This window comes from Panthera uncia, chromosome B4 (genome assembly GCF_023721935.1).
Source record: "Panthera uncia isolate 11264 chromosome B4, Puncia_PCG_1.0, whole genome shotgun sequence".
Taxonomy (NCBI): domain Eukaryota; kingdom Metazoa; phylum Chordata; class Mammalia; order Carnivora; family Felidae; genus Panthera; species Panthera uncia.
The window spans coordinates 7,124,413-7,145,562 of NC_064809.1; the positions used below are offsets into that span (position 1 = coordinate 7,124,413).

At 52.2% G+C, this 21,150-nt stretch overlaps 1 protein-coding gene across 2 annotated transcripts; it reads left to right on the plus strand.

Annotated features, from left to right (window-relative positions):
* Positions 1-612: 612 nt before the first annotated feature.
* GATA3 (GATA binding protein 3) lies at positions 613-20,536 on the plus strand. 2 transcript variants are annotated; one of them, XM_049626798.1, is made up of 5 exons: positions 613-943; positions 3,379-3,915; positions 9,312-9,454; positions 14,074-14,199; positions 18,304-20,536. In XM_049626798.1, exons 1-5 carry the CDS (start codon positions 703-705, stop codon positions 18,586-18,588), a joined length of 1,332 nt encoding a protein of 443 aa, XP_049482755.1. In that variant the 5' UTR covers positions 613-702; the 3' UTR covers positions 18,589-20,536. The 2 variants fall into 2 exon arrangements, with proteins under 2 accessions (XP_049482755.1, XP_049482754.1); XM_049626797.1 differs by having other exon boundaries at positions 9,309-9,454; positions 18,304-20,535.
* Positions 20,537-21,150: the final 614 nt, after the last annotated feature.

Genomic DNA, 21,150 nt, shown 5'->3' on the forward strand with positions numbered 1-21,150 from the left:
AACTGGATCCGCTCAGTCAGGGCAGGGCCCTCGCGAGGGCCAGGCGGCCGGGGATGTGCCCGGGACTCGTTCCCTGGGCGGCCGCGGCCGGGTTTGCCTCGCTCGGGAGGAGGCGTGCGCGAGTGCGCGTGTGTGCGCGCGTGTCCTGGGCGCGCGGGCGCGGGGCCGGGCGGCCGGCGGGGAGGTGGTGCCACTTCATAAACTCAGGTGCTCCGGTCCTCAGGAGCTCATCCAGGTCTCCCCGCTTCTCTCCTTCGCAGGTGAGCCGAGCAGAGCCTCGGCCTCGGAGCCGCTGAGGAAGCCCCGGCGCAGAGGAGCCTCGTCTCTGCAGAAGTCCAGCCACCCTCGCTCGCCCCCCACCCCCCGCTTTCAAATTCGGTCCCCTTTTATCCCTCCCTCCCTGGTTTTGGGGGATTCCTCTTTCCTTCCTCTTCTTCTCCTTGCTAAGCGACCACTTAAAAGACTTTTCTCCCCCTCCCCTTCTTTGCTCGCCTTTCCTTCCCACCTTTCCAACATTGCCCCACTGAAAGCAAATCGTTAAACGACCCCCGCCCCTCCGACGGCAGCAGCACCTGCAGCGCCTCGGAGCTCCCCCCCCCCCCCCCCCCCCCCCCTCCCCCCCGCGACCTCCCAGCCCGACCGCCCTCCCTCTCCGCGCGCGGGTTCCGGGCCCGGCGAGAGGGCGCGAGCGCAGCCGGGGCCATGGAGGTGACGGCGGACCAGCCGCGCTGGGTGAGCCACCACCACCCCGCGGTCCTCAACGGCCAGCACCCGGACACGCACCACCCGGGCCTCGGCCACTCCTACATGGACCCGGCGCAGTACCCCCTGCCCGAGGAGGTGGATGTACTTTTTAACATCGACGGTCAAGGCAACCACGTCCCTTCCTACTACGGAAACTCAGTGAGGGCCACGGTGCAGAGGTACCCTCCGACCCACCACGGTGAGTGCGCCCCGGGTGCGGGGGGACCCCCCCGCCCTCCAGCCGCCGCCGCTCCCCCTCCCCACTCCCGGCCCGGCTCCCGGAGGCGGGGAGCGACCAGGGGGTGGGCAGACCCCGCGAGAGCCCCCAAGTGCCGCTCCTGCCACTTTTTTTTTTTTTTTTAAATTGGGGCCCGGAAATGCGCGAGGAAGCAGCCTCAGCCGCCGCGAGAGTGTGTTTTTAAAAAGTCGCAGCAGGCGTCTCTCCGCGGCCGGCGCGCCTGGGGCCTGGCGCTCACCTGGAGGGCGCCGGGCCGCCCCCCTCTTCTCCCCGGGCGGCCGCAGGTCCCGGGGGGCCTCCGCGGTGCGGGGCGCGGGGAGCCCGGGCTCTGCCTCTGCGGCCGCGGCTCGCTGGGCCCGCAGCCGACGCCGCCAAACCGGCTGGTGCTCGGTTCCTTCAGAGGGTCCCGCTCCCCCAGCTAGCCTGGAGTTCTGTCTCCAGGGGCTTCGGCCAGCGTGCCTCAGTTTCTTTTTCCGGCACCTCTGCAGAAAGGCCCGAGAGAGATTTATCCACACCCCCGTTTTTGTTTTGGTTTTATGATTATTACTTTTTCAACCTTTCCCCAAAACGAGTGCATTCGGTGGCCAGGCAGGTCCCCTGCTTCCTGGCTCTGGGGAATGGGATTCTGGAACTTGAGCGGGTTTTGCTGGAGACACTGCTGTCTTAAATTTGAGACATTCGGAGTTTTCCTAGATTCCCGGCTGCACAGAATTTTCCTGCGTCTTGTTTTTAGGTTGCCCCATTGCCTGCTCCCCCAAAACTCTCGCCTTACTGTCCCCTCCGGCCTACGACAGTCCCATTAGGCTCGCGGAGAAGAGTTAGGATCCACCACAGGGCTTCTTTTTTACGTGGGGGCGATTCCAGTTGTCTTTTGTTTTTGTTTTGTTTTGTTTTCTCCTTTCTCTTTCACCTTGAAAAGTTGGTAAGAGTTCTGAAATGTTAAGAAATCCAGCCCTGTGTGGTTGGGGGCAGGGGGGAGCTCTAAGCTTTCCAGCCTCCGTGGGTTCCTGAAGAAGAAACAGAGGCACAATTTCAGGCAGAGAAGATGGGAGCCTCTCTCCAGGCGACCGAGGGTTCCCTGGTCCCCGTGTCGCCGATGACACAGTCCCTCCTGCAGCAGGCATCCTCTGCCCCGTTGTCACCGGGCTTTAAACCATTGTCTCTGCGGATGGGGCGCTCTTTGCCCTGGTTCGGTGCAGATCAGCAGTTAAGTGGAAACGTAGAAGCAGGCTTAATATTATTTACTATACTACTTCCTGCATAACATGAATCTTGACCCCTTGGCGTTCAGAGAACTCTCCTTCCCCCTCCCCTCCCCTTCCTCTCTCAAGATTTTAGTTTCAGTATTGTTCTTAATGGTTAAATAGAATGTCAAATGCTGAGGCAGGTAGTGGATTAAAAGATCAATACGTGTGTGGATTTGCACTTACGGTTTGCATTTGCCCCCTCTCGGAGTGGATGGAGTTGTCTGAGTTATGGTCATCTTAAAACTGCGTGTTTCAAATGCAGGCTGACTGTGCTGTGTGGATAAGTCAGCTGTAAATACATAAAATGGAATTTCGTGTCTCGGGGGCTCCGGTGAAAATTCGCCCTGGGGGAATCACAACTTTGAGGGCGTATGAGAGTTACTTTATTTTTCTTTCTAAAGGATTTGGGAGAGTGGGAGAGGCAGGGCCCAGCCTTGCAAACTTCCTCCAGTGGTCTGAGCAATTACTGTTTCCTTGCAAATTGCGTTTCAGGCCTTGCCAGTCGTGAAGGCACTGCAGAGGGGTCACTTGAAGGGAACCCCTGAAGGCTCCCCCTCCTCCCTTGCAAGCCCTCTCCTTCCTGCACCGGGGGCCGGGGAGCTGGGCCTGTCTCCAGGGTCCGAGTATCTTCCTGGTGCGGAGCAGTTGTGCGGCCAGGCTCACCCCTTCAGGCCTCATTATTCACAGCCGACTCTCTTATCAGGCTGGCTGGGATTAGGTCTGGGAAGGGGGACGCTGGGCCATTGATGGAAACCAATAAATCAAGTCAGGTTCTGGAGAGGGACTGCAGGGATGCCATTCAGAAAGTGTATCTGGAGAGCCCAAATAAGCCCAGGGGCCGTCTCCACTCCCTCCCAGCACCTCTCGGGTGTCAGACACAGGCCCTTCGTGCTGCTGGATCTGATGGGACATTGGTGTGGCAAAGATGGGTGTAGAGGGTGTGCTGGCCAAGGTACCGGCAGCCGGCCTGGACGAGGGAGCGGGCCTGCGCCCCGGGACTGTTTGGGACCGCCCGGCGGGGAGGCTGGGGTGGAGGGGAGGAACCCCAGATGCGTCCGAGGGTCCCCCCCTCCCAAAGCTGCTCTCACGGGCATCTCTCTCTCTCTCTCTCTCTCCCTCCCTCCCCCTGCATCCCCCGTCCCCGCGCAGGGAGTCAGGTATGCCGTCCGCCTCTGCTGCACGGATCCCTGCCCTGGCTGGACGGCGGCAAAGCCCTGGGCAGCCACCACACCGCCTCGCCCTGGAACCTCAGCCCCTTCTCCAAGACGTCCATCCACCACGGCTCCCCGGGGCCCCTCTCCGTCTACCCCCCGGCCTCGTCTTCCTCGCTGTCGGCGGGCCACTCCAGTCCGCACCTCTTCACCTTCCCGCCCACCCCGCCGAAGGACGTCTCCCCCGACCCGTCGCTGTCCACCCCGGGCTCGGCCGGCTCGGCGCGGCAGGACGAGAAGGAGTGCATCAAGTACCAGGTGCCGCTCCCCGACAGCATGAAGCTCGAGTCCACGCACTCGCGGGGCAGCATGACCACCCTGGGAGGGGCGGCCTCGTCGGCCCACCACCCCATCACCACCTACCCGCCCTACGTCCCCGAATACAGCTCCGGACTCTTCCCGCCCAGCAGCCTGCTGGGGGGCTCCCCCACCGGCTTCGGATGTAAGTCGAGGCCCAAGGCGAGATCCAGCACAGGTAGGAACCATCTCCGCTCCCCCCACCCCTACGCGCCAGGTCCTTTCTCCTTCCCCCACCTCTCCCTTCCCCTAAATCCAGGGCAGGGAGGAGGGAGCTAGAGTCTGGCCCCTCAGGGGAGCTGGCTGGTGTTCCAGACCCTTCTGAGATTTGATTTCTTCCCATTCTTCCAGCGGGGAAAGAATGAGGTGTGTCCTATCTCATTCCAGTCCTCCGAGCAGAGGGGAAGTGGGATCCAATTTACCTCACCCCCTTGAGCTGGAAAGGAAAAAGACAAACAAAAACAAATACCCTGTCCTGCCTGCCTGGGGACCTCCGGGTTCTGCCTGTAACCTTTAGTCCGTTTCCGAGACCAAATGGGAAGCCGAGGGAATAAATCTTTAGTGTTTAATGCTGAAACGAAACCTTAGCGAGCACAGGTCCGTCCTGTGACCGCCCCCTCCCCCCTTGGCCTCTGCGGCTGCCTCTTCCTCCAGGCTGAGCTCGGAGGGGGTCCTGCCGACAGGACAGCCCCTCAGACAGACGTGTATGATGAAGGCGTGGGGGTATTTGGGTGGGGGTGGTCGGGACCCTGGCAAAAACAGCACGCGCATTCTTGGCATGGAAAAGGGGGCTGTCATCCCAACTTCTGGGAGAGAGGGGGGCTCTGCCCTGGGGAAACCGGAAGGCAAATCAGAAGGCAGATGGACCAGCTACCTGAAAGCGGTAACGCAGGCAGGGGCAGGGGGGTGGAGGGCGGGAGGGTGAGGGTGGTGGTGGCAGGAAGGCGTCGTAGGACCTAGTCCTCCCCTGAGCTGAAGCCAGAAGAGGTAGGGAGGACTGAACAACATTCCCCAGGTGTGAGTCTCTCTTGCTTCCTCCGCACATCCTCCCTCAAACGAGCACCCCCTGTCTAAAAGCGCGCTGCGTTTTATTCTCTTGGTGTAGACGCTTGCTGTAGGAAACAAAACAAGACACCCAACCCCCACCAAATATCTTGGCTTTCAAAATAAAATAATCTGTCGCCAACGTTGCTCCTAACCAGAGAGGCTGAGAGACCTCGGGATTCTCTCCCTTGAGCTTTAACTGTATTTTAAAAAGACGATTTTTTCAAAGAGGGTTCTGTCTCCTCGGGTGGCTCCGTTTCAGGGGTGGGTGTTTCTGTCCTGGCTCCTTCCAACGTCTCACCTCTGCCCTCTATCTATAGAGCTCCTAACATACAAAGACGGGATGAAGATCGCTCGCTCTTTTAGGGGTAGGACGAGCGGTCTTGACACAGGGTTTGTAAAACCCCGGTTTCAGAAACTTCCCAGGGAGGACCCTGGGAGCCCAGTGACCATGAGATCACTTTTCAGGGTTTTTTTTTTTTTTTTTTTTTTTTTTTTCCAGGGTGACATTCACTCTGACTGCCTGGGCAGGACTGTCTCTATTTAGTTGATATGTTTTAGCTAATCCAATTATTTTCAGACTGCTGCACGCGACAGTCGCATTGTTTATCCCGCGCCAGGAACTTTAATAGAGTCCGGATGCGGTTAGGCTGACAGAAGAACTCAGACCTGCGTGTTCAGTACATGAAAGTCGGCAGAGGGAGAGGGAGGTAGGCTAGCTGGTGGAGTCTAAGAGAAAGCAAGAGGAAGGGAGACTGGGCGGAGGAAAGTGGCCACGCTGCCTCGCTGCTAGGCTGGGGTGTGGGGTGGAGGGTTCGAGAGAAATGGGGTTCAGCTTTGCTCAGAAAAGCCGGGATTAGGTCAAGGCTTTGAGGACTGATGGCACAGAGAACAAACCGGTGCATTTTGAGGTTAGCGATGGGATTTTTTTTTGTTTGTTTGTTTAAAGTTCTCTTTTTTGGGAGGCGCCAAGTTTTGGGGGCAGGTCGTGGTATCTGAGGCCGGCGTAGTGGTTTGTGTGTGGGGGGGGGGAGGGGGCAGAACAGAGCGACTTTTCCAAGAGCCTCTGGTTTCTCACCCCTCTGCGTCTACACCTTCAGTCTTCCGAGAGTCATTTCCTTTTTCTCTCCCTCTTTCCCCTGAACTTTTGGGGGGGGGGGGGGGGGGGGGGGAAGAGCCGCAGTTACCCTAAACTAGAACCAGGAGCACCTATGCTCCTATTATTATTATTATTATTATTGTTATTTTTATCATCTACTTTTTATATTTTGGGGGAGGAGGGAGAAGAGAGAAGACATTGCAATCTGGCTTTTTACTTCCCCCTTTTTATCCCTCTCTCACAGTCAGACACCCCAGAGCAGCCCATCTGGGCAGCCAGGGAGCTGGGACTTTCGGGAGTGTGGGAGCAGGAAGGAGGGTTTCCAGACCCTTCTGGGTAAAGGGGGTGTCAGTGGCACACTTCTCTTGAGGATGGAGTTCTCTGGGTTTAGTGGTTGCTTTTTTTTTTTTTTCAAGTCTTCTTTACAAACTCACTTGCCGAAGGTGGAGACGGGAGAAGGGAGGGAGGGTTGTCACCGTTGGGAGAAACGGTTGAACAGTGGTTAGGGCACCTAGTGCTTTTTTAACGCCCGCCCGGGCTGTCAGTGCTGGGTCTCCCTCCACAAACAAAAGACCAAGCCTTTTAGCAAAGAGGCCAGTTCTCAGCTGTCCCTACCCTTGTCTGATCTTGGGCATCTGGAAGCCTCTGCGAGCAACCCCCCCCCCGCCCCCCCTTCCGTCCAGCCCAGTTTCTCAGGATTTCAGTTGGAGGCCAGGGGGTGTTTGAAAATGGCGGTCGAATGTCAGGAGGCCTCTGTGGTTCTTGTCACCTAAGAGAGAGGTGTCTGTCTGAACAGCTCACACCAGGCAGTGAGCGAGGAGAGGGGAAAGAAAGCTGGAGACAGTCGGGGCCTCCGTTAGGAAAATCAGTTGTTTGGCAACAATGAGAAAGGGGGGAAAAAAAATAAGAAAAACCCAGACAAGGCAATCGCAAACTTGCGGAGTGAATCAAGACAGAAAATTGCTCTAGTGTGCAGAGCCTCGCTGAAGAGGCAACCGTTGCTCGTGTTTGAAGGTCCCTCTGAAAAGGAAGCTGTCACCCTCCCCACTGCCTGACAGAGGAAAGGAAATCTGACTGCTCACGTCAGGCTGGGAGATCCCCCGGCCCAGGTGCCTAGGAACGGGGCTGCCCGCCCCACACCAGCCGCAGGGTGACTCCACCCCAGCCTCTGCCCGAGCCCCTGCCTGAGCCCCGGGAAGAAAGGGACAGAAAAAGTGGGCACCTGAGAGGCCCCGTCTTGCCAGGTCACGGGGAGTGGGCCTGGGGGCCGAGCCGGGACCTGTCACCCCAGGTGACAGCCAGACCGCTGTCACCCCAGAAGGGGCCGACCCAGTGCCTACTTGGGGCCCGTGGCCCACCCGCCCCCTGGCTGGCACCTCCTTGACTGCTCGCCCTTTCCTCCTTCCTCCCTGCCTCCCCCTCGCCTGCCCCCGGCCTCGGCTTCTGACCCCAGTGCAAGGTGTCTGGATGTAGTTCAGTCCCCAGCCTTTCTGAGGTCTGGTGGAAATGGTGGACATCTGCCCATGTGCTCCTGGAACACTACTGCCCGTGTTTGTAATAATCTCAGGGGCTCTTGGGAGGCTCTCTGTAGACCTTTTATGGAATTTGGAGGAAAAAAAATATAGAATTTCTCTTAACTCCTTATGGTTTTTTTTTTTTTTTTGTTTTTTGTTTTTGCAAAAGGAAAATGGACAAAAACTATTCAGTACCATCGTGAACTCCAATGTCAGGCAAAACCCCTCCATTTCTGAAAGTCTTTTTCCTTTCCCAGACCCTGTCCCTAGAGGAAAAAAAAAAAACCCCACAAAAAACAGGCTTATAGATGTGAACCCCTCCGCCCCCCAAGTTCTTCATACTTGGTTTAGGGGTTTCCAAAGGCCAAACAGGTCCCAGAGCCCTCGAGCCAGCCTTGTTCTCCTTGTACAGGGAGCCGGCCAGATTCCCAAGCAGCCTGCCCGGTTTTCTTCCTCCACCCTGTGTCCCTGGTGGTTTGGAGTTAGCCGATTAATCTCCTAAAACGAAACAACCTTTGGGGGCTCATCTTTCTCCCCTTCCTTCCTCCCAAACCTCCCCCCTGGCGCCTCCAGAGAAAGTCCCCTAGAGAGACCAGCTCTGGTGGGGCCCCTGGCTCCTGCCCGCCCTCCGGGGGGTCGGGGGTGGGGGGTGGGGGGTGGGGGGGGGGGGGTGGGGGTGAGGGGGCTTCTCCCGGTCTGGGGTGTGGCCTGCGGAGCCACTGGTCCACACCTGGCCTTGGAGGATGAGGCCCCCCCCAAGAGCTGGGCAGGTTCTCCTAGAAACTGCCTCCCCTTCCTTCTCCCGAAGAAGTTGCAAAGAAATCAGGGACTGGACTCTCCCCTGTGGTCCTCAAGTGCCGTTTTGAGGGAGTCTCTCCAGCAGCTTTCCCTCCGGAGATGGGTCTGGGTCACTCTCCCTGGCCCTTGAGTGAACCGGCCGGGCCGGTTTTTTTGTTTATTTTGTTTATTTGTTTTTTTGGAAAAAGCAACTGTAGAGAGGCCTAGGTTAAGGAGCCGACCAGGAGCCCCCCCCCCCCCCCCCCCCCCCCCCCGCCCACCCCATTTTTCCTTAACTGGCCTGTTCTGATCTTGCCCCTCACGCTGCTCTCCTCCCGCCAACATCTCCAGGGGCCTTGCCTGCAGATTGCACCGTTTCCAACACCTCCTGGCCTGGTCCAGCTGGGGTCACACTTACCCTTCAGTCTCTGGCACAGTGGCTGGAAAATTCTAGAAAACCTTGGCCTTTTCTGGAGAGAAAAAAGATGGTGGGAGAAATGAGTGGATCCCGCTGGGTCTTCATCTATTACTTGCCAGCCAGGGACGTTTGCAGTTTTACTGGAAGTAAAATCTAAAGCCTGGGGTCCTGAAATCAATCAGCCGATTGATCGATCTATTCATCTATTTATTATCTGTTTATCTATCTCGCCATTGATTACTCTTTCCTTTTCCACCACCGTCCTAATCTCCGTGGTTGAATCAATCTGCGGAGACAGACCTGGCGATGATAACGAGGCACCTTTATTTTCCTTTGAAGGAAATGAGTGGAATGTTTTGCTCTGCCGTTGCCCAGGCCTCAGAATTTTCTCAGGGAACTATTTCAAGTTCAAATCTGCCTTCCTCCTTGGCTGTGCCTGATCTTCCTCGTCAAGTCAGGCAGCCCCAGAGCAAGGTCCTGCTGCCTTTTCTTCATGTGTCCCTTCTTGGGGCCAGAGCTGAATGTGGACGGGGCCACACGGTGACCCTTGTCCACTTGGGAGCCACCTGGAGGGAGGTGGGGGTAGGAAAGTTTCCTAAAGGAGGGAGAAGAGAGAAAGTTCTTGATTCTACTTTCCTTCCCTCGTTCCGAGGGAGCGCTGTCAGCTTTTTCTGTGTGTTTTTCCTCCATAAGTGACTTATGTGTGATCTTGTTTCCAGAAGGCAGGGAGTGCGTTAACTGTGGGGCCACCTCCACCCCGCTGTGGCGACGTGACGGGACCGGGCACTACCTGTGCAACGCCTGTGGGCTCTACCACAAAATGAACGGACAGAACCGACCCCTCATCAAGCCCAAGCGAAGGCTGGTGAGTCCCCCCAGAGAAGCACTGATCTAACACAAACCATTGTGTGTTGTTAATTTCCTCTCTTCAGGAAGGAGAGCTTTCTGCAGGAAATTGGCAGGACAGCTCAAAATCATGTCAGCTTGCTTGGGATAGTTTTGTTTTTTTTCCCCTCCCCTTTTCTTTTCTCAAGTTAGACGTACAGAAAAGCTCTCCCTCTTTTTCGTCTTGACAATTCCTAAGTCCCTTACCAAATTTTTAAGGATGCTGGCTTTCTGGTGATCGAATCCCTAATGTATTTACATGAGAGCTTTAACGGGATGCCAGCAAGCGATGTAAGATTCGCGGATAATCACTGTGACAGGTAGGACGCAGATGGAATGTTCCAGCCACCATCTAGGACGTGTCTCTAAGTGCCAGGGCTCCTAGTGAGCACGGTCTCAGTGCGCTTCCTTCGTGCCGTGGATGAGTCTCATGAGCCCATGCTTGAAGATTGATGGGGCCAATTAACTGAGTTTCGCGGGCAGCGGCCAGTGAATCTGGTGGAGTTTGCCTTCTTCCGTGGTCTTGAGAATTGGGAACTTGCCACAGCTAATTCCTTTGAGAAAAACTTGTGTGATTCCTGTCCTGCCTCTTGGTCTCCTGTCTCCTGCATTTGGTCTTAGTTTCCCTTTGAACTCCTGTCGGTAGGGTGAGGGTTTTTGGTCCCCCGCTTCTTTCTTTCTTAAATGTATCGACCTTTAGGAATAATACTCAAGGAAACCTGGCACCACCAAACATTTATAAAGAAAATCAACAGAAGTTCATTTGTAAGCTTTTCTTTGGTACCTCAGGCTCGGATTGAGTACCAAGTGTATGCAACAGACAAATAAAAGCAGGCTTGGCAAATGACAACCCTAACCACAGTCAAGAGATCAAAATGCTTTTTGTGGTGATGACATTCACCAAGCAGAGAGGGGAGGAGGGGAATTTCCCCACGCAGATTAATGGATAAAGGTAGCATCCATCAAATTCTAAGGGTGTGTGTGTGTGTGTGTGTGTGTGGTGACGGGGTGGGGGCAGACAAATCTTCTGTATTCTTTTCAAAGAATTATTTGTCATCTCCATCAGATTTTAGTGCAACTCAACACCTTTCGCGTCCTTTTCAGAAGGAAAAACTTTCTAGGGATGGAAGTGCCCACGTGACTTTAATTTTTGGTGATCCGTGGTCTCTAAGCTTTATTCCTTCTGATCTTTGCCCCCTTCGCCAGCCTTTCTCAACCTCCCCCTGCTTGTCCCCATGCACTTGGGTTTTTCTTTTTTTTTTTTTCCTTTCTCTCATGTGCAAAGCTAACTTCCTAGGAAAAAGCTGCCGGATATCTGAGCACTGGAGATAACTCATAAACAGCAACTCAGCTTCCCCAACCTAAACATCAAGATGTTTGAACATATCAGAACAAGACGTGTTTGAAAAAAAAAAAAAATGGCTGGAGGTGTTAGCACAGAATGAATATGATCGCACCACAAAAGAATGTTCTGAATCACTCAAAACCTGGCCTTAGTAAGGAAAAAAAAAAAAAAAAAAAAAAGAAAGAAAGAAAGAAGGAAAGAAAAAAAAGTAAGAAAGAAAAAAAGAAAGAGAGGAAAAGAAACATAACTAACAACAAAAACTTTCTCGTTCAAATAAGGCATCGTACCATCAGCATAACTGGACTTTTTTTCTAAGGCAAAAACATAAAGAAGGAAAAAGAGGGTGTAAAGTCTCAGACGATGGGCTGAATGATGAGTGAGAGTGCATTTGACATTTTCTTGGGGTTTCTACTGTCTGGGCAGATCGCATAGGAAGGCTCTACGTGCATTTTATAGACGCGTGTCTTCATTCATCTTTCATAAGTCTCCAGAACTCTGAGTAATAATTTCTTTTAATTCCGGAGTTCATTGGCTGTCGCATTTAAAGTGTCTTTTCTTTCTTACTCATCTGTTCTGGGTGGTTTTACATCTTTAGTTCCATAGAATTCGTTTGCTCCAGAGAGCTACTCAGAGCAAGCGCATTCAGGATGGAGAGCTATTTTTTTTTCCCCCCGTCCTTAGATGTATTTGACTTCTGAGTACCTAGAACTTTCTCTGTCTTCTTTCCTATAATGCCTGTTCCTTCGTGCCAGTCTCCGGTTTGCTATTTTTGCTTTGCGCGTTTGCAGATTCAATGCAGAACACCCAGCCCATCCTGGAGCTAGTTCTTATGCATGATGCCTGCCGAACACTGAATACACTCCAGCAGGAAAGAGAAGAGATGACTGCAGAGAAGATCCATACGATGTTTTTTCCCTCGTGTTGCCAGATTTTCCGTGTGTCTGAGGGCTCGCTGCGTAGTTTGCTTTATTAATGTACTTTGTCTCCCGCTAGTGAACCAAACACTGTGGCTTTTAGAGGGTCTGTATAAATTCGCCTAGAGTCTGTGGACCAGAGACGTGTTCTGAGGCTGCTTGTATTTATGTGGCTGTCACTATACGGGGAGGGACTAACACCAGGAACCTCATCGTCTGGAGCTTGAATTTGACCCGCTGGCAGTGTGTGCTTGGAGTACACATTTAAAGTTGCTGAGCTGGGAAATCTGGTGCCTGGGTAGATATTAATCTACTATATCTGAGTATCTCTTTTAAAGAAGAAAGTACAGGAAGATAGTAATAATCACACGGTAACATCATTGTCAGAATCATGAAGCGCTGATTTTATGTATCGTTTTCTTCCCAAGAGCATGCGAGTGAAAGTTCTATGCGTCTCAGCTTAGCACATTTCATCAAGGCAGGTGGGCATGGGCATCTAGAGGAGGTCAGGACTAGGGTGAATTATTCCAAAACGGGCAGCCGGAAAGTAGAACTTTTTTAGTTATGACAGATGAGAGCTGTTTTTTTTTTCTTTAAGTTATTAAAATTTTTTTTTAAATATTTATTTATTTTTGAGAGAGAAAGCCAGGCAGTGAGTGGGGGAGGGGCAGAGAGAGAGGGAGACACAGGATCCGAGGCAGGCTCCAGGCTCCCAGCTGTCAGCACAGAGCCCGATGCGGGGCTCGAACTCCTGAACCGTGAGATCATGACCTGAGCCGAAGTCGGACGCTTCACCGACTGAGCCGCCCAGGCGCCCCGAGAACTATTTTTAATTCCCAGTTTTTTAGAGCACAGAAAATAAAGAATTACCGAAAAAAAAAAATCTAAAAAACAAACGAAACCCATGACCCTGCTATGGAAGCTTCCAGGAAGAGGAGCACGTCTGTGGGACAATTTAGTGGTGTTAAAGGAAGGGAGTCAGTCGGGTTAATTGAGAATTTCCACCAGGGTTCCCATATCTGGCAACTGCCTAACTTTTTACCTGATAAAATACTGATGGAAAAGCACACCATGATCCCTATGTTCCAGGCTTTTATAAACATGCCAGAACTTTCTTGATCACAGATAGCTGAATTCTTGTTCTTTCTCTCGCTTTTGATAATATATTTGAGTCCAGAGCAGGGAATACTTCTGCAGTTAAAACTTTCTGTTTATGTCGGGGGATGAGGGGTTGACAGCAAAGGTAATAGGTCCAACTTCATTTTCTCTGGAAACTTTTTGAGTTAAAAAAAAAATTGTTTTTAAAGCACGGACGTCGAGAATAGCACCCCTGTAAATTTAAGTGCATCAAAAAGCGAAAGAAAAATCTCCCTCTTCGAGGAAATGAAGGCAGTGACACAACCGAATAATTAAAATTCAAGCTGAGTCTGACATCTGACCTACAACTATTCTGCCCTGTGAGCAGCGAGTAGGAAATACCTAATTTCACGAAGGTGAAATGAAACGAGAGCTGGGCAGGGAGGTGTTCTGTTGATGAGCCGAATTCTTCGTGCCTTTCAGTTTGTCTCATGAGCTGGAAGCCAGCTAAGGGGAGTGAGGGTGGCAGTCGCCAGGAGTGACGCGGCCTGGAAGGATGGGCCGGTGCCGGTTTGAGGCTTGGGCGTTGTGCTTGGTGCTTCCTAAGAGGGCAGGTCCTGGGAGCTCCACGCGTGCACACGCACACACACACACACGCACAGACACACGCGGACACTCTCCTACTGTGCTGGCCCTCTGTTCTCTTTCTAATCCAGAATTTCTTCGTTTGGGATCTGTCAAGTGCTCTCGATGTTTGGGCTTCCTCTTCTTGTGCTGTTCGTGCGTTGTGATGGGCCGATCGCCTCGTGGAGAATTGAGAATTGCTATTTTCACGGTTGCCCTTGACAAAGACCCTCCCCCCCCCCCCCCCCCCAAGAGCCCGGTACCAAAACGAATCAGGTGAATTCCGCGTTGCCACCCATAAAACTTAAACATCTGGCGACCAGGGAGGTGGCGTGGGCTCTCGGACCCTCTGGACCCCAGCCTGGGGAGCGGCAGGCTACGCCCTGACCACCGGACCACGGTCTCACCTGCTCTCCTGCCAGCGATCACCTGTAGTTTTCTTCTTGAGGCAGCTTTTAGGGGTCTTTGTTATTTTCATGGGGGCCACTTACTAGGTTTGATTTCAATGACAATGACAATTTTTTCTTTTCTTTTCTTTTTCTTTTTTTTTTTTTTTAAGTCTCCGTAGTTCTGAAAACACATTTAACATCTGGTTTGATTTTACCCTCCCTCTCCCTCCCTCTCCGCCCCTACTCCCAGTCGGCAGCGAGAAGAGCGGGAACGTCCTGTGCAAACTGTCAGACCACCACTACCACTCTCTGGAGAAGAAATGCCAACGGAGACCCCGTCTGCAACGCCTGTGGGCTGTACTACAAACTACACAATGTAAGTGTCACGGGGCCGGGACCGGCGGCCGGCCTGGGGCGGGTGCCCAGGAGACACCGTCACCCACCGCAGGCTTCCTTCTGCATTTGATGGCCGTCCCCCGGGCCCAGCAACAGGCCTCAGGTGAACAGTGCAATAGGGAAGCGACTTGGCACAACGCGGCCGTGCGGAGGCCGGAGAGCTTAGGGCAGAGAACGACGCGGGTCCCCCAGGTCGGTGTGGACGATGCTGTGCGATGCAGCGCCCCGGCGTCCGCGGTGGGCCCACTCCGGGCTTCCCCGTCCTCCCTTGGGAAAACAGTGATAGCGTGGTGTTCCTGAGAGTTTCAACTTTTTGCAAGAGAGAGAGAGAGAGAGGGCACGCAAGAAAGTGTGATGCGTGGCACAGGAAGTCTTCAGACAGAGGACAGTTCGGTGACTCAAAGGGGCAGAAGCTCTTCACCTCTGTGGTGAATTTTAAGTGGATTCTCAGCCGCAAAGACATGGGATGAAGCGTCTGCGAGATGTGGCCAAGGTGTCTTTGTCCTAAGCAGCAGAGAACGGAGGGAAGCAGTGGAGTGAGGTTATCCAGAGAGCAGGGTTGAAAGAAACCCTCGTTTCCTCTTCTGTGTCGTGTGATCAGAGTGAGCAGAGTTGCCCGTCAGTCACCTGGGCTCCGCTGGGTCATTTCTGGTCTTTTCACTGGGGGTCCTCCCGGTTTGCCATATGTTTACGTTAAAAAAAAAAAATCCTGGATTTTTTTTTTTTTTTTTTTCCTGAAATAACTCCGGCTGACAGGCCATGACCTAATGAGGCTTGAGGTTCAATTATTCCCAGAGGAAGAAGGACCATTTCTCTCTCTCCGGCTCTCTCTCACTGTCCTCTTTTGCTCTGATTCTCCTAAAGCATCTTTGATGGTGTGACTTTGGCGGAGGCCACGGCGGTGCGGGGAGAAGGCGCGCGTCTTGCTCAGGGCCGTTTCCCTGGCACGTTCACCCTAGCTGGGAGTCGGGAGGAAGTTCTTCTGCTTAGAGTTTTGCAGTCCCAGAGAGCTTCTCAGGGTGGTCCCAGCATCCCGGTCCCTTTTTGCCTCTTGGGAATAAGCTCCTGCGATTTCCCAGGGACCCCGCAACCCTCATGTGCCTACCTTTGGTGTCATCCCCTCCTGACTTGGTCCCCGTGCAACGCCCAGCCTAGCGGAACTGGCCTTTCTAGTTCTTGTCTCTCAGATCCTCCGAATGCCGAATGCCGTGTATACCTGTTTATCAGCAATGAAACCCCAGTTCCGTTTTCACTTTGGGGACTCACTTGCTCACTGCAGTGGAGATAAACAGATTTGTGATTAAAATCTGGAAGGTTCGGGGCATCAGAGTTTATGGGCTAGCCAGTCATCAGCCCAGCCTCTCCGGTTGCTTTTGGCTGTAACTCATGGTTTTCAAAGAACTTTCAAGTTGCTTGATTACCTTTGAGCCTCAGGTAGTCCCATGATGTAGACAGGGCAGAAATTATTCTACTTCCGCTGTACTTGAAGAAGTTATGACTCAGAGAATCAACTGTCTTGTGCAAACGGACATGGCTGATGGAACGGAAGAGCCGGGCAGGACCGATTTCCGAGCAGCACAGGCCTTCCGGGGAGGTCAGTGGCGTCAGGACTGATAGGGACCAGTGGGAAGTGAACACTTTCTCAGTTCAGAATGTGCCAGAAGTTCAGTTCAAAGCGAGGAATTGTCTTCCCTATTCCCAGAGGAGCCCGGGAACGGTGGGAAGTTACCCGGCTCTAAATTTCTCTGACGACTTAGCCACGATGAGATACGGGCTCAGTTGTGTCCAGTCTAAACAAAGTTCTGAAGGGGATCGATTTCTCATCAAATCAAAGAACAGTCAGGGAACCCTCTTTGCTGCTCCCTCCTGGGAGAGAAACTTGCTCCCCTGGCCGTGTGGTTTTTCTGTCTTCGCTGGTTTAGCAAGACCTCACAGAAGGAGGCAATTGATGTGTACTTAACGACAGGAGATTATAATCTATTAACGTTCTCATCACATCATGTTTGGTTATGCCCACCTGGATACCTGTATATGTTTATGTATAGTTCCTTTCCTCTTATCTAGGTGTTTCGATAACTACCTATCTCAGGATCAGTGTCTCTAGGTGGCGTTGAGACTAGTTATCTGGGTCTGTGCTGCTATCTGGGTAACTAGATATTATATTTAGATATCTGGCTGTGTATATCTAGATACCGGGTAAAGAGCTGTGTGTCTAGACATTATCTTGGGGGAAGATTTGATGTGACAATAGATTCCTATCACCTCTGTAGTCTGCGTCTTTATCTTGATTGTCGCTTTGAAGAAGGAACCCTGAGATGTGCTTTTGGCAGTGACCTTTTAGCTCCTCTGCCTTCCTGGTGCGAGGGGGGATTGGGTCTCAGCTCCAGCATGTGGCTCTGTGCCCCTCTTCAGGGTGACCTCTCCCTGCTCAGCCTCGGGAAGCTGTGTGTCTACTGCTTCCAGAAACTTGGTTGGCCGCCTCTCTCTCTCTCTCGATGGCTGGAGTCTCTCTTCCTGAACTTGCCCTTTCTAGCTTTGGGAGCGGACAGGTAGATCCTAGAGCCATGAGAGCATGAGGGAGCCTCTTGTCTTTCTCCCCCTCGAGGGCCCGGGTGGAAGATGACATTTGTCCCTGCAGAGTCAGCAACGACCGAGACCCTGACATCGCCTCCTTGAGTTGTTTTGCCACATCCCGACGACGTGTGGCCAGATGTGTGGTCCGCTGTGTGGGGCAGCTGTCTGCAATTGAGTTTAATCCCATTCTGACTCCTTGTGGGGAGCGGTCTCTGATGCTCTGTAAAGTCCCCTGTCTTGATTCTGTCTCCCCCACCGGGAAAATGTATTTTAAAAACAAAACAGACAGAAGCTTCTCGAAAAGAGAGAGAATGGCATGCCGCCTCGGGTGCCGCAGACTAGCTGAAGGCCTTTGGGGTAGGGCCTTGCCTGTCTCTTTCCTGGAGCTCGCTCCTGCTGCACAATTTCCAGGACGAGGGTGCCCCCATGCCGGCCCAGTACTGCGCGCCCCAAAGTGGTCGTCGAGTCCTTGGTGACGGGTTGGGGGGCCGTTGGTCTAGAAGTGCACAGTCAGAACCGGGCGGGAATTGCAACTTTCAGTCATCAAAGTTGCTGTGACAGGGGCAAGAGACTACCTTGTGGAGAGACCCGCTGCGGTAAAACACGACCCCAGAGCCTTCAGGTTCCAGGGGAAGATCTTACAGCGCCTCTTACTCCGATAAAGCCGGGCAGGAGAGAGGCGACCAAAAATTACTTTGAACAGGGGTGCGACGCTAGTCTGTCAGGGCAGACAGACCTACACCCTTAAGGTCGATCGCGTTGGCTGTGGTTTTATGGTTGCAGCACAGATGTCGGAGAAGGAGACAAGATGTTATTTCCTTCTTGAAGATTCCCCAGGTGCCTCCACGCTCATGAAATGTTCTAAGGAGATTCTAAGGAAATAAGACCAGTTATTGTATTTTCGATACCAGAGAAATGCAGTCCTAGTGGGTGGGTCTCTAGAATATGGTCCCTGGGAACGCAGAGTTTCCCAAGGCAGATTCTCCTCCAAGTCACTGATGTGGACAAACGTAAATAACACCCGGGGCGCCTGGGTGGCTCAGTCGGTTGAGCATCCGACTTCGGCTCAGGTCATGATCTTACGGTTCGTGAGTTCGAGCCCCACATTGGGCTCTGTGCCGACAGCTGGGAGCCTGGAGCCTGCTTCGGATTCTGTGTCCCCCTCTCTCTCTCTGCCCCTCCCCCGCTCACACTCTGTCTCTCTTTCAAAAATAAATAAACATTAAAAAAATAACCAAACCCGTAAATAACACCCTCTGCCTGGAACACCTTACCCCTGGTCTCTTGGTTTCCGAGGCTGACAGTCAGTGCTCCTCCACAGACTGGATCTGCGTGACTCCTGGTCCCTGGGAAGGAGACAGGAAGGGGTGGGGGGAGGAGGGGCCCCGGCTGCAAGCAAGACCCCCGGTGTGGGGCAGTCAGAGCAGCCCTGTGGAGGTGTGAAAGCCTGTGTGCCCTTTCAGAGCCAGCCAGAAAGTGTAAAAAAAAAAAAAAATTGATCTTTGTTTAGATTAACAGACCCCTGACTATGAAGAAGGAAGGCATCCAGACCAGAAACCGGAAAATGTCTAGCAAATCCAAAAAGTGCAAGAAGGCACATGACACGCTGGAGGACTTCCCCAAGAGCAGCTCGTTCAACCCGGCCGCCCTCTCCAGACACATGTCCTCTCTCAGCCACATCTCCCCGTTCAGCCACTCCAGCCACATGCTGACCACCCCGACGCCCATGCACCCACCGTCCAGCCTCTCCTTCGGACCTCACCACCCGTCCAGTATGGTCACCGCCATGGGTTAGAGTCCCTGCTCGATGCTTCAAGGCCTCCGGGCGAGAGTCCTTCCAGCCCCTTCTACGTGCGTTTTTGCAGGAGCAGTATCATGAAGCCGAGATCCGATGGATACCCGTGTTTTGAAGGCACAAAGCAAAATGACGTCTGCCACTTTCTCAGAGGCGCTCGCTGTGGCCTCTGTGTTCTCAGTCACTGAATCTGGATCCCATTTGTGAATAAGCCATTCAGACTCATCTTCCCTATTGAACAGGGTCTCTCTAGTGCTGTGAAAACAAACAAACGAGCAAGCAACTGAGCTGAACGTTGCATATAACTTATATTGTAAGAAATACTGTACGTTTGAAGAAGACTTTACGGCATCCGGGGAGCTGTAAGAAAGGCATGAAGGACGCCAAGAATTTTAAGGAATACGGGGAAATCAAGTGTGGAAATGGAGAAGAAACTAGGTCTGATATTCAAATGGACAAACGGCCAGTGTTGTTTCCTTTCACTGGCCATAGTTGTTTGATGCATTAAAAGAAAAACAAAACAAAAAAAAAAAAAAAAAAAAGAAAAAAAACAACAACAAAAAAAAGAAAAAAGTCGTAGGCAAATCATTTGTTCAAAGCCGTGGGCCTCTCTGTATAGGAGAGTCTGTGAGTCCCAGGCAATCAGTGTTACCACTCGCACGATGCCGTAGAGGGGCTCAGCAAGCCTTTTCCGGGCCCACACGCTTTGTGAACAAGTCCCTTGTAATTGTTGTTTGTATGTATAATTCAAAGCACCAAAATAAGAAAAGATGTAGATTTATTTCATCATATTATACAGACTGAATTGTTGTACAAATTTATTTACTGCTAGTGTTAAGAACTACTTTTTGTTTTAATATTTTCCTTCTTTCTCCAGTTTTTTTTTTTTTTTTTGGTTGAATAAACTAGACGATGTTCAGTTGACCTGAGGCGGCTGTGCTCCGGAGGGTCTATTTTCCATTTTGTTCCTTGATGATATTTATTAAATAGCTTCTAAGGGCACAGCAGCATCCGGCCCCTCCCTCCCGCACCCCGCAGCCTGTGCTATGAGGGTAGCAGGTGTACGAGCTACCGACGTGCATGTCAGCGACTTGGGCTGGACAGACCGGGTCCTGAGCGCGGCCTGCCTGATTGTTAGCTCCCTGTTGTGTTCTGTGTTAGTGATCACTGCCTTTCATCCAGTCTGTTGGGATAATAATATAAAAGTACACAATAAAGTGAAAATATTTTGAAAACAACCAAGTAACATCGTATCAAAGCGGTGGCCAAGCTCTTCTAGAATCTGGTAGCTCTCGCTAATTTAAACACAAAACCCAAACGTGTTACGTTAGCGGCTAGGACATCATGCAAACCTGAGATAGTCAACAGGTATTCCTTTGGGAGGCTGGGCGTCTTCAGGGGTCTCTGTGCAGCCCAGAGGCTTTCTCGGGGAGTGGGGTAGGGGGGGCCGGAGTACCTTCTGTGTCCCCTCGTGCGCCACGGCCCCTCCTGCTGGCCCGCAGGGCCTCGGGTGCCTCGCAGGAGCAGTGGGAAGATTAACTCGCGGAGATGCACCAGCGGACTACAGCCGATGGATTCCTCATGCTTCTCTGCAAGATGTGACGGCGCGGGGCCGGTGCTTGAGTTCATCTCTGTTTTCCTTTCCTACTGTTGAATAACACCGCAGTGGAGGGTTTATTGGCATGTTTGCGGAACACGAAAATAACCGTTTTTTGTAACTTACGCTGTATAGTTTCCTTTTACTCTGTTGGCAGAATGTGTAACCATGGCACACATTTTAAAATCTCTGTTAATCGCCTCTCTGCTTTCTTAGCAAATATTTTAAACCTAAGGCTAAATGTTGAAATAAAGGAGTTAGAGACCTACTGAGCTGCAAACTGGAGATCTTACTGGCTCCTGATTAATGACCCGCACTCGGGACGTTGTTTTCAGCCACTTTTGAAGCACCGAGGGCTCCCATCGTCATCAATTGCCGTATTAAATTCGGGAGATTTTCTCGTGTGGTTCCAATGCCTCAAGACCTGCCACTTCTTTTCTTCGTGAACAGATTTGAGTCCGTGCTCTTTCACCTTAAGAAGAGAGAGTTCAAATTCTTGACATTCTTGGGGCGGGATGGGGGGTGGGTGGGGGCGGTGCGCACACACACGTAGAAAAATCCCAAACTCAGGACGCACACAGCCACGTTGTGTGTTGGGTACTGTGGGGATGCTAGCGTCTTTGATCCTACTTCTTCAGAGAAGTGTCCTTTTATCATTCTGTCCGTTGATTGAACCTGCTAAGATATTGCTAGAAGATCGTGTGACAGATCTAAAACATACTGATAACGATGATTCGGTTACTTTTTTGGAGCACTGTCGTGTGTTTTCATGGTTTTGTTCTTTTTTTTTTTTTCTTTTGACTTCACGTAGAATCAATAGAAGGCACAATAGAAGAGCAGCGTGAGAGAGGGTTTAGTCTAGGAAAACTCTAGAAAACTCTAGAAAACTCTAGAACGAGATTGGGGAGCCAAAATATTGCTGGAATCTTCTTGAGGAAACTGTCGTCCCTAATTACTTTTCAACC